The following is a 17,649-nucleotide window of genomic DNA, read 5'->3' as shown; positions in this document are numbered from 1 at the left end:
CATGATTGGACATTTTACGTTAGGGACAAACATCCGGTGCACTGTGTTTATGAAGTACTCTATAGTCTATAATTTATAATAACGTTTATTTTGTTTTTAAAATAGTAACAGGAACATAATAATTACAGTGGTAAATTTAGAAAAAAAACAAGATGCCAAAGGCTCCAAAGGCAAAGTTATCCGATAATAAGAAACCCATTCACCCAAACAGCAGAAAAGCTGGTATTATTACGAGAGATAAAAGCCACAAAGCACGAGTTGATGGGAGCAGACAGCAAAAATCATTGAAGAAAGACACAATTTTGGATAAATATCTGTGGTTTCAAGCCCACATGGATGAAACAAAAGACGTGTTTTCTAAGCGTGAATTAACAGAGTTAGTTTTGAAGTACATGAGACGTTTTGAAGAAGAACTGGAACAAATTGCTATAGTGAATTCTATCGGCTGCCGTGCAAATTCTAAACCACAACATGCCTCAAGAATTGACTCAATAAAATTTTCCCAGGATAGAGAAAATAATGAATTTATTTCCACTGGTTTAGAAGTGCCTAATCTTACAAAGAAAGGCAATGTTCAGCTCTTTAAAACATGGGAGGGTGAAATGAGATATTTTGACAATATTGAAAGAATAAAAATTAGCCAAAGAGATGCTGACAAACTTAAAGATTCGAATCCCAAATAAATTATTTGTTAATCTAATAAAGTTTCATGTTGTTCTTTTTCTGTTTTATATTATTTAAAGATGCATTCCTATTTCCAATAAAATTAGTCAATTTTGGTGTACCCTATATGGAAAGTAGGGACATGCAGTCTTATTTTAAAAATACTGGATTGCCTAAAAAAAACACCCATGGACAAATAGGTAACAGGTATTACAAACTGACAGCCCGCCAGCTAGCCGTTTCCTCGATTGCATCGCATAGCGTATGCACATAGACGTACAAGCCATCCCCTAACCTTGGGCAATCTGACTTTTCGGGTAATGTGGTGTAAATAATTATGATATAACCTGAAGTGCACAAAGTCTAATAGAACACTAAAATTTTACTTTTCTGTTTATTTAATACTGCTAATTTGTACTGAATTGACTGGTTTAAACATTTTGTCTGGAGCCAATATCCTTGGCAAAATATCATTTACTTGGCAAAATGAAGTGCCCGAAATCTGATATAACACTGTCACTAATTTTGCTTTTCTTTTAATACCAAATTTTTACTGAATTGACAATGGATTAAAACATTTTGTCTGGAGTCACACAGCTTTTTGCTCACTATTAGTGAATGCAGCTCCAACAGTCTGAATGGATGATTGGAAAGCAGGTCAGCATAGGGTGGGACTTCGGTTGCGAAACATTAGAAACTTTAAATTGGTCGACTCAGGCTGGAATAGCAGACAACATATCTACAGCAGATAAATTTTCTTGGGGTGGGCAATTCGGTGGACTAAACGATTGATTGGCTGTTTGGAATTCAAGTCTAGGCTATATTGGACCACACTGAAGTTGTTGTATTCACAGGCTGGAAAACGCGTTTGCCGCCATCCAGTTTTTCAAACTTTCCTGGGGAGGCTCCAACACAGTAAGCTAACGACCAGCACCGCCATCTGTAAACTGGAATATTTTTGGGCATTTCAGATCTGCCCTCACTAACATCCATCAAGCCTATGCAGGGAGCTAGCAGTTGTGAAAACAGGTAGAGACTTAAACAACCAACAGACTTAGATATTTATTGTAAATGAACAGCGGATAGAGACGAACACCAGCTGTCTCATTGCCTTGGGTGATTTATATTATACAGTCGACATGAATTGAGCAATTACAAATTACCGCCACCATCAAAGTAAAATTTGTTTCATGGAAATACAAAATTATTAAACCCGAAAATGTCTAGTCAGCAAAATCGCAACTACCGCAATAATAGGTTGATGTTTGTACAAAGTTTTACAAAGATATCTTGAACAGTTTATCAGATATGCTCTGGAATAAAAACTGTATACAAGCAAACAGTGAGGCTGATGTCCCCCGCCGAAATCCCAAAATAATTAGATGACACATATTAATTAATAGCACATTTATTATTTTCAAAAGTATTGAGCAATTAAACTAAACACTAAGTTTCATCACTCTCTATCAAATAGAATCAAGATTATGAAACTGATAAGCTCTGCTTAGCTTCAGCTCGAAATGTTAATCATTGAACTCAGTCAAGACATTCACCTAATGAACATCTACATCAAGTTTAAACATTCTACCTCACATAAAAGCAGAGTTATGTTCCAAAGTCTTGGCCAATCAAATTGCTTATTGCTCCTTAGTCTAAGCAGAAAATTCTCACCATCGAACTTAGTCAAGGTAATGATATAATGAATCTATATTCGGAGTTTCATCGCTCTCACTTCATTATAAACAAAGTTATCATGCCCCAAAGCATCAACTAATCAGATTGCTTATCTATGCTTACCATAAGCATACAATGTTCATCATCGAACTCCATCAAGGCATTGACCTAATAAACACCTACACCAAGTTTGAACATTCTAGCTCAATTAGAAGGAGAGTTATTGTGTTCCAAGGTCTCGACCAATCAAATTGCTTATCGCTCTGCTTAGCCTGCGCAGAAAATGCTCATGATTGAACTTAGTCAAGGTATTGATGTAATGAAACTATACACCAGGTTTCATCAATCTCACTTAATTAGAACTAAAGTTATCATGTCCCAAAGCATCAATCAATCAAATTGCTTATCTCTGCTTACTCTAAGCAGAAAATGCTCATGTTCGAACTCCATTAGAAATGAAATTTAACGTCCTACTCCTATACGGGGCTAATGAAGACGGGCATATGCCATACAGTGTGCTATAAGGGAAATTTGGCCCGGGCAGCAGCACTATCACCTACTCATATCGAATTCCAACTGCGAAGGGATCTTTTATGTGCATTCCAATGTATACACGGGGGCCTCGGTTTTCCGATCCATCTGAAGGACTAGACAGCTGCCCTTGTCACGCCCTCCATTCAGCCCTGACAAGGGGAAACCACGTCGGAAAGAACTCCATCAAGGCATTGACCTAATAAACACCTACACCAAGTTTGAACATTCTAGCTCAATTAGGAGAGTTATTGTGTTCCAAAGTCTTGGCCAATCAAATTGCTTATCGCTCTGCCTACCCTGAGCAAAAAATGCTCATGTAATGGAACTATACACCATGTTTCATCAATCTCACTTAAAGGACAATATTGGTGCCAGTCATTATCACATGTGATAGAACTGGTTCAACACCTTCCAAATCATCCTTAACTTAGGCTGCCTGTCTACAGCTAGCTCCGCCTGAGAACAGGTAGATGGATCGCTGCGTGCAGTTTGGTTCCAAATATTATTTTATCACAGATCATTGCTACGATAGATGAGTAATCGATGTTTCAACAATAGGACCATAATTCAGAAAGTTGTGGTCTGAAGTGCACAAATATCTAAAGGGGCTTAAAAATCTTTAGGACAAACATCTCAAGTTTCATCAATATCTTCATATTACATACTTCTACACAATTTGCCTACAAAGAGCGGTCATTTTGTCGGGCAAATTAATTTCGATTTTCCCTGAAATTCAAATTTCATTATGGTGGAATGGCGATATATTTAAACGATTTTCAAAATCGGATAAAAAATAGTTACCTTTAGAGAATCCAGAAAGCTAAAAACACGATTTTTTGTACAATCAGGGGCAATAATCCAGGAAGCTACGGTCCGAAATGGGCAAATAGCGAAAAGAACCAAGATCTTTGTGACAATCAAAATCGGATTAAAATTGGGAACTCTACAGGGTCCACAATCTTGATATACCATATGCGCACGAGGGACCACAAGTTAAATTGGTGATTTTTCGTACAATCAGGGGTCATAATTCAGCAAGTTACAATCTGATATGCCAACTAACTTCAAGTTTCGTCAAAATCAGATAAGTTAGGTTTCCAGGCAACGAAACATATGCCCACCGCAGCAAAGTCATCCGGATGTCAACAAGGGTTGTCGCATATTTTTATTTTGTCGGAAATGAAAACATTTACAACACACTAAAATCAGATTACAAGTAACAACCCATTTGGCTTCAATCATTTAATATCAATTTCCATAATCATTGGAAATGGTTGAAAATTGACAGACTTAAATTTAAACACGATTTTCCAAAGAGGTCAAGGTCCATACCTCTGGCAGTAATTATCAGAATTAGTTGAAAATCATTAGGCTTCTTCGTCTCATGACCTTAAACACTGTACAATTTCAAAGTCAATCGAAGATTAACTTTAGCATCTAGAGCGTCCACAGGATATTTCAAATGTATAAATTTAAAGTCAATCGGATATTAACCTTAGCCTCTAGAGAATTCACAAGATTTTCAAACTGATCAAGGGTCATAACTCTGGCAGTAATTATTGGAAATGGTTGAAAATCAACAGGGGTCTTCATTTCATGACCATATACGCTGTGTATAAATTCAAAGTCAATCAAATATTAACTTTAGTCTCTAGATCTTCAACAAAATATTTGAAAGTGGTCCAGGGTCATAACTCTGGCAGTAATTGTCGGAAGTTGGTTGGTCATAAATCAACAATGAAAAACCTGCTCATTCCAGGAAGATTTGCCATAAAATTTTATGGGACCTCAGTTATTTTCATCGTTCGGTAAACACAGGCTGTTCAGAAACAGCATGCAGGTAAAACTCAAAGAAAAAGAGTAGGCTCCCAAATTTCCCTGATAAGCCCACGGTTTGGTCTATGCCTATATTAATTAGCCCAGATATTCTCAGTTCCCTTTTCAAGTAGCATGAATGCCGAAGTATCAACTAAAAGATGGTTAACCAGATTTATTCAAGTAAATTCTGATGCACATGTTTAGAGGGATGATTTCATGGTTTAGTATATTTATCACATAAAAACAATTTATACAAGGACACTATAGTATAATACATATTAGCACAATTTACAGCAACAATTCTTTAACTATCGTTATTATCTTCTTCAATCTTGGGAGCAAGATAGTAGCGTAAATGGCCCATGTCACCAATTTTATATTCAACAACTGAAAGAGAAATATACAAAATTAGAATCAGCAAAAATAAAATCATTACCTAAACAATTAACATGATGAATCTTGATCATAATTTTATATCTATATATTTTTTTTTAAACATGCATTATGCAAGACCTAAATCTGCCTATTGCAGGTCTTTCTTTAGGCCTGAAATGTTTTCTAAAGTATTAATTATGGCATCAGATTTCTCCAATATTAAATAGATTAGAATGGTTCAGCGATACTTTGATTTAATCAAATATGGAGGACCGAGACTTAGCTTCGATCAACCAGTACGGTGGTTGAAATTATTGCACACGTCTGTCAAACCTTCAAAGGCTAATATCTTCGCTTGAATGATATTTTCAAATTATTCATTTTACATCATCTACTTTCGAACTATTATAACAAGAATGGCTAGTTCTTTATCTAAATCTTACATAATGTATCTTTAAGTCTTAAGTGACCCAGAGGTTTGATGTCATAAAATCATAAAAACTAAAAACTAAGTCATAATGGTAATCTGTGGTTAGAACATTTTTCTGTAGGCCTTGAAAATCGCTGTTTTATTATCATTTTTCAAGAAGAAAACTGTAGGATTTTTAACTGTGAAAATGTGAAACAGAAATTAAACAAAACAGTCCTCTGTTTATAAGGGAAACAAGTCTCATTACGCTAGGAATGTTGCATTCAGCTAACCGGTTTTGTCGATAAAAGTCGCTGTGGGTACTTAACAGTAACGTTATAGGTTAATCGTCAAGGCATATTATCCCATTAGACAATAAATCATAAAAACTAAAAACTAAGTCATAATGGTAATCTGTGGTTAGAACATTTTTCTGTAGGCCTTGAAAATCGCTGTTTTATTATCATTTTTCAAGAAGAAAACTGTAGGATTTTTAACTGTGAAAATGTGAAACAGAAATTAGACAATAAATCATAAAAACTAAAAACTAAGTCATAATGGTAATCTGTGGTTAGAACATTTTTCTGTAGGCCTTGAAAATCGCTGTTTTATTATCATTTTTCAAGAAGAAAACTGTAGGATTTTTAACTGTGAAAATGTGAAACAGAAATTAAACAAAACAGTCCTCTGTTTATAAGGGAAACAAGTCTCATTACGCTAGGAATGTTGCATTCAGCTAACCGGTTTTGTCGATGAAAGTCGCTGTGGGTACTTAACAGTAACGTTATAGGTTAATCGTCAAGGCATATTATCCCATTAGACAATGATAACACAATATCAGCTCTTAAAATTGGGAGCTTTACAAGACAATTTCATACAGATCAGATTATAATTTTTTGTCATTTCAGGGTTCACAAGGTATTACAAACTGAAACAAGGGCATTACTTTTGGAAATAATTCACAGAAAATTTTGAAATTTGACAAGTTTTTTCATTTTACTAATTTAAATACATATAAATTTCATACAGATCAGATGATAATTTTTCTTATTTGCACATTCACAAGGTTCACAAAGTAAAAGATAGGTTGCCAGGCAACGAAACATACGCCCACAGCAGTTAAACTGTCCAACGTCCAAGCGGTCAACAAGGGTTGTTGCATATCTATTCTTTTGTAGGTAATTGGGAGCATTTACAATACAATTTCATATAGATCAGAATTTAATTTTTGTCGTTTGAGGGTTCATGAGGTTCTACAAACTGAAACAAGGGCCTTAACTCTGGAAGTAATTTACTAATTTAAATAATGCATATAAATTTGATATAACTTTTATACAAATCAGATGATAACTTGTCATTAAAATGTTCACAAGATTCACAAAGTAAAACAAGGGCCATAACTCTAGAAATAATTGACGGGAATTGCTGAAATTTAATAGACCTCCGTTTCACAAATTTAAATGATGCATATAAATTTCATACATATCTGAAGATAACTTACATCAAGCGAGCATTAACAAGGTTGAAAAAAGTGAAATAAGGGCCATATCTCGAGAAGTAATTATTGTAAATTGCTGAAATTCAATAGGCGTTGTGCATACAAATTTTATACAGAGCAGCTGATAACTTTTAGCGTTAAAGCATTCACAAGGTTCAACAAAGTGAAACGAGGGCCATAAATTCGGCAAGATTATTCTTTTTACTAATTTAAATGACGAATATAAATTTCATACAGATCGGATGACAACTTTTGGCGTTCACAAGGGCAAGTAGCCCTATTGAAAGCACTACATCAATAGAGCAGAGTAAAATATGGATATAAATTGATAGTATCGATTAGACGTGCCAAAAAAGCACTATTGATAATGATATATGTTATCGTATCTTCGTGCGTATTAAGTCGACTCAATGTTTTGTATGTATAACAAGCCAACACTGAGGCCACCCTACTAATGAACATCTACATCAAGTTTAAACATTCTACCTCAGTTGAAAGCAGAGTTGTTCCAAAGTCTTGACCAATCAAATTGCTTATAGCTCCTTAGCCTAAGCACAAAATTCTCATCATTGAACTTAGTCAAGGTAATGATATAATGAATCTATACACCAAGTGTCCTCACTCAATTAAAACTGAAGTTATTGGGCCCCAAAGCATCAAATGTTCATCATCGAACTCACTTAATAAATGCATACACCAAGTTTGAACTTTCTACCTCAATCAAATTGCTTATCGCTCTGCTTACCCTGAGCAGAAAATGCTCCTTATCAAACTTAGACAAGGTATTGATGTAATAAAACTATACACCAAATTTCATTACTCTCACTTAATTACAACTAAAGTCATTATGTCCCAAAGGATAAACCAATCAATTTGCTCATCTGTGCTTACCCTACAAAGAAAACGCTCATCTTCGAACATCATCAAGGCACTGAAATAATGAACACCTACACCAAGTTTGAACATTCTACCTCAATTCGATGGAGAGTTCCAACGTCTCGACCAATCAAATTGCTTATTGCTCTGCTTACCCCGAGCTGAAAATGCTCATTATCGATCTTAGTCAAGGTATTGATGTAATGAAACTATACACCAAGTTTCATCACTCTTGATTAGAACTAGAGTTATCGGGTCCCAAAGCATCAACCAATAAAATTGCTTATCTCGGCTTACCCTAAGCAGAAAATGCTCATCTTCGAACTCCATCAAGGCATTGACCTAATATACACCTACACCAAGTTTGAACATTCTACATGTAGCTCAATTAGGAGAGTTATTCTGTCCCAAAAAGTGTGATGGACAGACAAATCCGAAGGGCGGGGGACAAAAATCACCATCGATACCCAGCACTAATATCGGCGATTATACATGGTCGTGGATAGTTACAAATTAGTCATGAATCTGAGGCCAGATTCCAAAAGTCAGAGGCCATAGCTGCAGAGGCCGACAGCAGTGTCAAGTCTTTGCTTTTAAAACGATCAGATGATAACCTCTGGGGTTGAAGCATTCACAAGAAATTGTGGACGACTGAAGGACAGATCGGGGCAACGGCAATATACGTCCACATTTCCATGTGGGCGTATAAAAATTTATGAAGATAATGAAGAAGATTAAAAAAATTTTTTTTTTAATTTTTGCGAAAAACTTACCTAAAGGAACATCTTGTGACATAGAGAGAGTAACTTGAGGAGATAATGGTGTGGCTTTGGTGAAAAAATTAAGATACCGTAAAGCAAATGTTAAACAAACGCCTTGACTCATTTCCACAACAACCGATTCTTCTTCTTTATCTGTGTTTATATTTTGTGCAAGTTTAATATTTCCTGTAAATTACAAATCAATATATTAACATAATTCAATAATTCTCTTTGAAAGTCACAAATTTTAGAGCATGGTTTATTTTGATAACCTGTCCACCACATAATTTTGTTGGTCAATGTCATATTCGGTCAAATTTACAGTAGTTAAATTCTTGAAGTGTATTATGGCCTTTTTTCTCAATACCCTTGAACTTGTTAAAAATAAAAAGACAGAAAACAAATCTTAATTTCAGGAATATAGAATATAAAATTACCAGTTCCTAAATCTCCACTTGCTGTAAAGCGAACCCCTTCTTTAGTACAGGTGATGATCACAGATTCACCTATTTGACTCAAATCTCTACACACCCTCTGAAACTCGGCAGCAGGCATTTTAACAACACAACTATATTCAGTATCCTGCAAATAAAACCCAGATTTATTTATTTCGTATGTATTAATACAGAGTAAAATATTTATCAGTTTTCAAGGACAATATTGGTGTCAGCTGATATTACACTGATAGAACTGCATCTTTGTTAAGGATCAGTCATAGCCAGAATCTGTGATAAAATTATATTAGAAGGCAATTTTTCCTTAAAGTTAAGCCGCCTTAACTTAAGTGTTTAGTCTTTTAGCAAGGCTCAAAATGTTCACCTGTACTTGTCGCCGACAAGGTTTTTTTACTACTGACAGGTAGCAAGTAAAACTACCTGTTGCTTGTGACAGCGGACTAAATTTTACTTGATGTTCAGTAAATTGACTTTAGACCACAATACTCGCGTCCACGTCACATAGTATTTGTTTCTAAATGCAAGAATTAAGCACAGAAATAATGTGAAAAACAGCCATTTGCACTCTTTCTATTTTGCTCTGTCGTACGGTTACCCAGTTGGAATAAACTAATTTGATAGCAATGAATTTCACACCATCTACGCTTGTTTTCCTCCGATTTGGCACTTGTTTCTAGCATTATGATGTATTATATCTAAATAAATTAAAACGCATCACACCATCTACCCTTGTTTTCCTCCGCTTCGGCACTAGTTTATAGCATCATGATGTATTATATCTAAATAAATTAAAACGCATCCACCAATTCGTGACGAATCAACACCTTCGTAAATACAGTGGAATCGCTTCCAAATTCTGAATACATTATATGAAATCCATCATTTTCATGTCCCGATTTATTTCCTCATTACTTCAACCAAAAGTTTTGAGTAGTCCGGATTCTGAATATTCCGAATTATGACATCAATTAGCGTTCCTGTCACAAGGGGGATCACGAAGGCTAAGTGGGTAAGGCGCTGGCTCGCTAGCCTTGAGGTCGGGTGTTCGATCCCTGCATTGGCCGAGGAAGTTCATCCAGATTTTCCGGCGTAGTTCCCCCATGTCAGTGATGCAGGACGGAGGGCCTGGCAAGGACAGCTGTCTAGTCATTCGGATGAGACGAAAAACCGAGGTCCAGTGTACACATTGGCGTGCACGTAAAAGATCCCTTGACAGTTGGAATTCAATATAAGAGTAGGTCGTAGTGCCGCTGTCCGGGCAAAATTTCCCTCATAGCACACTGTATGGCGTATGCCCGTCTTCATTAGCCCAGTTCGGAGCAAAACAATAGGACGTTAAACCCCATTTCATTTCATTTCCTGTCACAAGATTTGTGTTCAAATTAACATTGGATAATACGGCCCTTAATCAGTGGGTGTTAACCGACAAGCAATCACCAATCAATTGTCTGCGAGCATAAAACATGTCTGTCTTTGATCACCTTGATTATTTTATAATCTGTTTTAAGAGAGCGCTTGGTATTTGGTTTGAGTTTATAATCTGTTTTAAGAGCGCTTGGTATTTGGTTTGAGTTTCTCAAGTCAATTCATAATATGGGATTGTCCTGCAAAGCGTGACCGTACCGATTTGACATATAAGATTTCTGAGAAAGTTCCACAACCTACACAGAAGAAATTTGCCCACTGTATAGTGGTGGTTGGAATGGAAATATATACGACTCGTCTGGTGTATTTAATTATTTAAAAAAACAAGCCAACAGCGAGGCCGATGTCTCCTGCCGAAATCCCAAAATAAACAGACACATTAAGGGGAGACGCGGGTCGAAGTGATTAAAAAATGTAAAAAAAATCGATTTTGAGATTTATGGTTTTTTGGCTTCTTTATTGTGTCCTTTATCCAAGAAAATATATAATTTTTGTCAAATAACTTATTTTTATTGTGAATAAGATCATTACTTGTCGTGGGGTGCTGTTTTTCTGTTATATTTGACAGAAAATTCGGAAAAAATACATTTTTTCTACTCGTAATAAAGTCCGAACCATTCAAGTGACGGCCATTGTGTACATATCGCTCGAAAGCATATGCACTCAACTGCGAGACTAAAATAAATGCATTGTTATTCTTCCGGTTAGAAATCGACATCCTTCGGCTGAAAGCAAGTGGTACTTTTTACGGAAATTTCCTTATTGGGAGGGTCTAGTAGGGCCGTGAACTAATGAACTCCAACGGCGCATGCGCATGTCAAATTTTGACTCCGCGAAGCCCACCGTCTAGCAACCCGAACGTAACTAAGTAGTTTCGGTTGTCAGGTCCAAAAATTGACTATTATGAATGATGTTGCGATAATCCCGACTACTCACACTCTTCAACGACAATTTACCATTATTTTCATAGCTCCGTACTAAAAATAGGTTATTTACGTATTCTTCAAGGCAATTATGGAATTTTTCGGTAAAAGAAATGAGGGGGGATGGGATTAGGTCAATCATATTGAAAATAATGCTTCTCTAAAACGATTTCTAATAAAACATCCCGATTTTTATAGGGATTATTGAAGGTACATCGGCTACGGTACCATACTCTTTCGGACAAGTTTGATCACATTTTTTCCCCCCCCCCCCCAAAAAAAGAACGTTGGTTATTACATAATTCAAACATAAATGAGAACTGGCTGATTTATAGCCCACCCCACCCCCCAAAAAAAACAATTCTCAATTTTGCTTATTTTTTTTTTACCTTTAATATCATGATGAAAACCTAAAATTTGTAGGAATCATTTTTGGAAGGTGTAAGTCATAAATGTACATATAATATTGATCTAATAAGCATCACACTTTTTCTTACTGCTTTTTATACACATTATAAAAAATGGTTCTCTAAAACTATTCATGATAATGACCTGAAATTTGCAGGGATTTTTCCTGAAGATTTCAGCTATACATGCAATTATCAAACATATTCTTCTGGGCAATTGTAAACCAACAAAACAAGTGTGAACATTTTAACCCAATTAGAATGAAAGTTATTGTGTTCCAAAGTCTCGACCAATACATACAACCGAATTACACCATTCAACAAATGATTGCTCAGTGCGCATCGGCATTGGATTTATTGAGAAAATATCTAATCTCTGAATTGAGACAACGTATAAATTCCACAACTATGTATGTTTTATTTCGTAAGATTCCCTTGAATACATGTGAGAAAAAAAATCAGTAAAAATTTTAGTTTTCGGCTTTAGTAGTAGGCCTATGTCGATTTTGCAGTTGGCCATACATGTAAATAATATAGTCCTAGATGTAGGAAGTCCCTCAGATTTAACTAGGTGAAAAGAGTAGCCTAATAGAAATTTCTTTCAGCGATAGGCCTACGTGACCCTCGCTTTCAAATTGTTGCACAAAGAAAGTAGGCTAGGGCATATATTACCCAATGGCTAGGGTAAACTTATTGGTATTAGTAGTTTTTCTCTGAGTGATCATTGATTACTAGTACCTTGTCAAAACAGCCATGTTCAGTTCAAATAGGAACTGAGTAAATTTACAAGCATTTTGATATACACTATAGACTTTTCGAAGATTGAAAATTAATTTCTTGGCCACTTTCCAATAATTAAATAAATACGGTAATTATGAATATATCTTCATGCTTAATTTTTTGATGAAAGTTATCATTTTACCGGTACTGACTTATGTAATCTTACTAACAACCCAAAATACCTACAGGAATGCCCAAATGTTCTGTATCTAAATCTATCAACTTCATTTCATAATCTGACATCTTTTCACCCTCTGAAATAAAATCAGTAAAATATTTGACAAAGGTACAATTGAAGTTACGAGTCATAAAAGGAGACTACTGTGAACATGGAATTAACAATATTATTAATGTAATTTGAATTATTAAAGTGACTTACATTCAATTATTAAAGCAAGGTAACTGTATTTTCTCATCAGTTATTTTTGTTGAAATATGTGAACACTCCAAATTGAGCGATGGTCATTTACGTCTGCTTAGACGATTCTACACAGGTTTTTTTTTATTGTTTTATCATTTGTCAATAAGCTAATGGCGTCAAAATAACAGTAAACCAGTTGTTTTTTTACGTATTTCAGGAGATCCAAAAAACTCACCCTCGATCAACAAATTAAAAAAAAAAAATCGCTCACCCAGTTTCGATAAGAATGATTTAAAAATTGAGGTGAGGGATTAGTTGTGAGTATGGGAAATGGTTCTGAAGATCAATAACTGCATGTAATGGGGTCATTCCTGGTTTGATAAATGATAATAAACCCCCAATGACTTCGTAAAGGAGAGCGATTTTCCATTTTAAGTGGAGGGGGGGGGGGAAAAAAAACTCCACTCGCGTGACCAGGGTGCTCGAGAGCGATCACTCGCCTTAAAAAAAACCCAATGACTTGAGTATACAGCTCTTGTACTGATTTTAAAACAATGGGTCTTAAATGCTGGATGTTATAAAATATCCTTCCCCACACACGCACCTTGCAACTACAATTTTGAAGAGTTGTCAAAACTTAGTGTCATGAATCGGGTCATCCGCTCAAAGTGTATTCATTACTTTTTGATTTACCTAGGCTACATTATGACAGTAACTGGAGAATTTGGCCACATCAAGGCCATTAATTTTATAAAGAAAAGAGTGCTATGTTCTAGATTAGGGAGTTACTTACGCGGCGATTCAAATACAAACGTGACTTTGTCTCCTGTATCATCTGCCTTGACTGTAATGATATCGTCATTGCCGGCACACCGTAAAATTTTTGACATGCTAGAATATAAAAAGGCATAAAATCAGCCAACAAATTACTAGTTATGAAATATTGCAATCCAAGGCTTAATTCAGTGGATTTTATGTCAGTTGACATTTTGGTCAATATAAAGGCAATTAAATCATGCGATATCCATATCCAGTCATGATAGTGTGATGACAGAATCTTTGGTCATTTATTCGCTAAATTCTACATGATGGATGGATTGGATGGATTATTATAAATTTGTGTCGGATGTGGCAAGAAATGATTCCTTTTGGCGAACAAAGAAGAATCACGGTGAAATATAGACGGTAAAGATTCCAAAATAGCCCAAGAACCGAGATGGTTTCAATATTACTTATGTGTATGATTCATCAGTAACAAAGCAGAGCACCAGCTCTAAGAATTCGTTACTAAAGAAACTATATTTTTAACAGCATGTTAATTGTTTTGCACATACTGGGAGCAGGTTGTTTCATCCCACTACCGGTTCATCTCGGGCGGTTTCATCTGGGCTGTTTCATCCCAAATTTAGACGGTCCTTTCATCCCACTTATATCCGGTCCTTTCATCCCACAAATTTAAAAACAGGTATTACATTAATACCAATATGTCAATGCAATTTTATCATGAATAGTGGCTTTAGCTTATTTTCCGAATATTTTATTTATAAAGTATGTAAATGCAATTTTAACATGAATAGTGTCCTACTTCTTCCTTTGCATACATGCTTTAGCTTACTTTCCGAATTCACACCAATTCTCGACACCCAATTTCACCGCTATAGAGCGATGCTCATAGAAAAACCTTCATCTTGGAATATAGTCATTTTCATGCATGTTGGTTTCACTATAACAGGATTGCCCGTGATAGAACAGATCAAAGAATAAAATTGAACGTAGCCACTACTTCAACACATGTTATCTTCAGATGGGCAATCATGTGGATAAGACGCTGGCTCGCTAGCCTGGAGGTCGGGTGTTCGATCCCTGCATTGGTCGAGAAAGTTCATCCAGATTTTCCGGCGGGGTTTCCCCTTGTCAGTGATGCAGAACGGAGGGTCTGGCAAGGGCAGCTGTCTAGTTGTTCGGATGAGACGAAAATACGAGGTACAAATTGGTGTGCATGTAAAAGATCCCTTGCCAGTTGGAATTTGATACAAGAGTAGGCCGTAGCACCGCTGTTCGGGCAAAATTTCCCTAATAGCACACCGTATGACCGTCTTCATTAGCCCAGTTTAGGAGCAGAACAGTAGGACGTTAAACCCCATTTCATTTCATATCTTCAGACTAACTGGCGCCTCAAATAACCCAATGTTAAAATGTGTTATGCCTTTACAATTCGCATTTTGGTATTCTAAATTGATTCATATTCAGAATTCTTATATTTGAAGTTGTTGAGTTGCATTTCGTGTACGGAAATTAAATCAATGAGTTTTAAAATTAATTATGGTTGGTTTCGAAATAATGTCAATCTAATTTGTCTTATTTAAAAGGGGCTCCTGTGCAATTTAGTTTATTATTGGGTAATACGTAGAGTCCATGATGTAATTTGGCGAGTGATTACACTGTCAATATAATGTAATTATAAAATACCTTTTTATAAAGAAGATAAATGATGTTAGACATCATGAACTAATCTAAAATCACAACAGCAATTAACTAACAATACGAATATACTCTACTACAAAAACATCAATGAACTGACCTAAAAATCATAACAGTATTAACACCAATTAACAAACATTCAAATACGAATATACAGCGATCGGTAATCAACAAAAATCGACGAGTAAAACTTATTTATTCCTCTATACATTATAATAAGGGGGATGAAACCGCCCGATTAAAAAAAAATAGGTTACGATAGAAGTTTAGAACCGCCGGAGATGAAACGGATGTGGGATGCGATATAAAAAATAAGCAAGGTTTTATTTTCTCACTGGGGTAACCAAGGTCTTTTTTCTCACTGAAATGTTCCTTTATAAATCAACAAGTATTAGTCAACAACCATACGAAATTCATTTGTTTAGTTTTGGCGCCAGATATTGACGTATATTATTACTATTAGCAAGATGTAAACAAACAAATTTATCCGTTTAGATGTTTACCTTGTTAGTGGCATACCCAACGCCAAATTTCGATCACATCTATAACTCTCGAACCCATCACTTCTCATCTGCAAGGACACTAAACTGACGTGAGAACTGTCCATAGCCTGTAAAGTAATTCCCGTGCTGTTGCAGTCCCATATTGCCTCCGTCAACAAGTCTTTAGTGGCTTCCAAAATCTTTTTTAATAAAGAACCTTGAACTAGACGTGCTTCAAACATTGTGATATTAAAAATTCAGGAATAAAAATTATAAGCAATTAAAAGTTGGTCGTTCCAAGGTAATCGTGACGATGTGCGACTCTAAAATATAACGATGGAGATGGATTCCAAGCCACTCTGACAGCCAACACCGCTCTCTCTGTGGATGTACAATGACTCCCGCCAAATCTTTCACAACCGCGGGAAATAGTCATCCACGAACGATTACATTGGTCAGACAACTCTTCCGGTGTGTTTATTCCACCATGACGGCGAGATTTCACGTGAAATAGAGTTGGAATTAACTGGTTTATATATTAGACAATCTGATTGGACAACCGTTAACAGGAACCAATAGAAATCTGTAATAACGAAACTATCGGTTTTCGTCAATAATATGGTGATGGAGATAAGGTGAAAGAATGAAAACATTGAGATAGATCTAGGTAGATGGAATTTGCGACGACCGCAATTTATTTCAGCATAATTTAACTCTCATAAGTTTTCTTTATGTCCCTGTATAACTTTCACATACTATTTATTAGGGCCTATTATTGGAATAACTAGTTATATTATTAATAGAATAGACCGTAGGCTAATTAATATAAATATAAATAAGCCAAGCACTAGGCCCTAGAGGCCGCAGAAATAGCAAGCACTTGCTATTCTAACCAGTTTCATTCCAAGCGAACTAACACGGCAATAGTAATCTAATCATAACTAGAATTGAAAGAATGTCATGCCAGGTCGACAGCCCAAAGTCAATAACATTATACTGTGCTGGGTTATTTCTAATTTGTGCATTTAACGGGAGCAGCAAGGTCGTTTCATCCACTGCCGGTTCATCTCGTTCTCGGGCTGATTAATTCACTCGCACGGTACTCTACTGTCTCTACATAGTATAATTAAGTATCAAATGATTACATGACATTTCGGTCCCACGACATTTCAGACTTACAAACTTTCAGACTCAACAAACTATGGTATCGACGTTTCAGACTCGGGAAGGTGTCGTTTCGGATTCTAATAATAACTAGTACTAAGTAGTATAACAACTTTTCGTCTTCAAAGGAATTATCTGAGCTGAAAATCAACCGTGTATATATTATGATCTGTTATAGGCCTAGATCTCTAAGTCTTCAGTCAGTTATATATTCAGATAACTTGGTTTTCCTTTTTTTGTGCCACTTTCCATTTCTTCCAATCTTATTTACGCAATTAGTTGAATTACCGTAGCAAAGATCTCTATATTATTATCAGAAGTATATTTGGAATGTGATTAACCAGTTCTAGCACATATTTAATATTGGCTGACACCAACATTGTGCTTTAACCAAGAATGTTCACAAACTTGTCTTCATGAATTTAGTATACGGTACTCAAAATAAAAAAGTTCTTCAGTCTATTAAAATCACAGATGATTGATTTTACAAAATTAAGTTTCATATTTTATTTTAAGCCCTGAGGCACTTACATGTAGTAGCCTACTCTTTGCGGCTAAAGGGT

The 17,649-nt window shown here is 35.7% G+C and overlaps 3 protein-coding genes across 5 annotated transcripts in view; 2 read left to right on the top strand and 1 right to left on the bottom strand.

Annotated features, from left to right (window-relative positions):
• Positions 1 to 5: 5 nt before the first annotated feature.
• LOC126810512 (translation machinery-associated protein 16) lies at positions 6 to 720 on the top strand. The gene has a single exon (XM_050535617.2). The coding sequence runs from the start codon at positions 153 to 155 to the stop codon at positions 681 to 683; it is 531 nt and encodes a 176-aa protein (XP_050391574.1). The 5' UTR covers positions 6 to 152; the 3' UTR covers positions 684 to 720.
• Positions 721 to 4,846: 4,126 nt separating this feature from the next.
• Positions 4,847 to 16,385, bottom strand: LOC126811850 (proliferating cell nuclear antigen). Its single transcript, XM_050537796.1, has 6 exons — positions 15,944 to 16,385; positions 13,753 to 13,850; positions 12,785 to 12,852; positions 9,046 to 9,190; positions 8,621 to 8,794; positions 4,847 to 5,076 (listed from the first exon to the last, which is right to left on the bottom strand). The coding sequence occupies exons 1-6, from the start codon at positions 16,162 to 16,164 to the stop codon at positions 4,994 to 4,996; spliced, it is 789 nt and encodes a 262-aa protein (XP_050393753.1). The 5' UTR covers positions 16,165 to 16,385; the 3' UTR covers positions 4,847 to 4,993.
• A 97-nt stretch (positions 16,386 to 16,482) lies between these two features.
• LOC126811845 (calcium uptake protein 1, mitochondrial) overlaps positions 16,483 to 17,649 on the top strand; it is a 36,196-nt gene continuing 35,029 nt past the window's right edge. For all 3 annotated transcript variants that reach the window (XM_050537788.2, XM_050537786.2, XM_050537787.2), the window contains exon 1: positions 16,483 to 16,589. The gene's annotated coding sequence lies outside the window, so the exon portion shown is untranslated. The remainder of the gene's footprint in view (positions 16,590 to 17,649) is intronic.

The sequence above is a fragment of the Patella vulgata genome, chromosome 2, assembly GCF_932274485.2.
Source record: "Patella vulgata chromosome 2, xgPatVulg1.2, whole genome shotgun sequence".
Lineage (NCBI taxonomy): Eukaryota > Metazoa > Mollusca > Gastropoda > Patellidae > Patella > Patella vulgata.
Note: the sequence above shows the minus strand (reverse complement) of the source record. Positions and strands in the feature narration are given on the sequence as shown.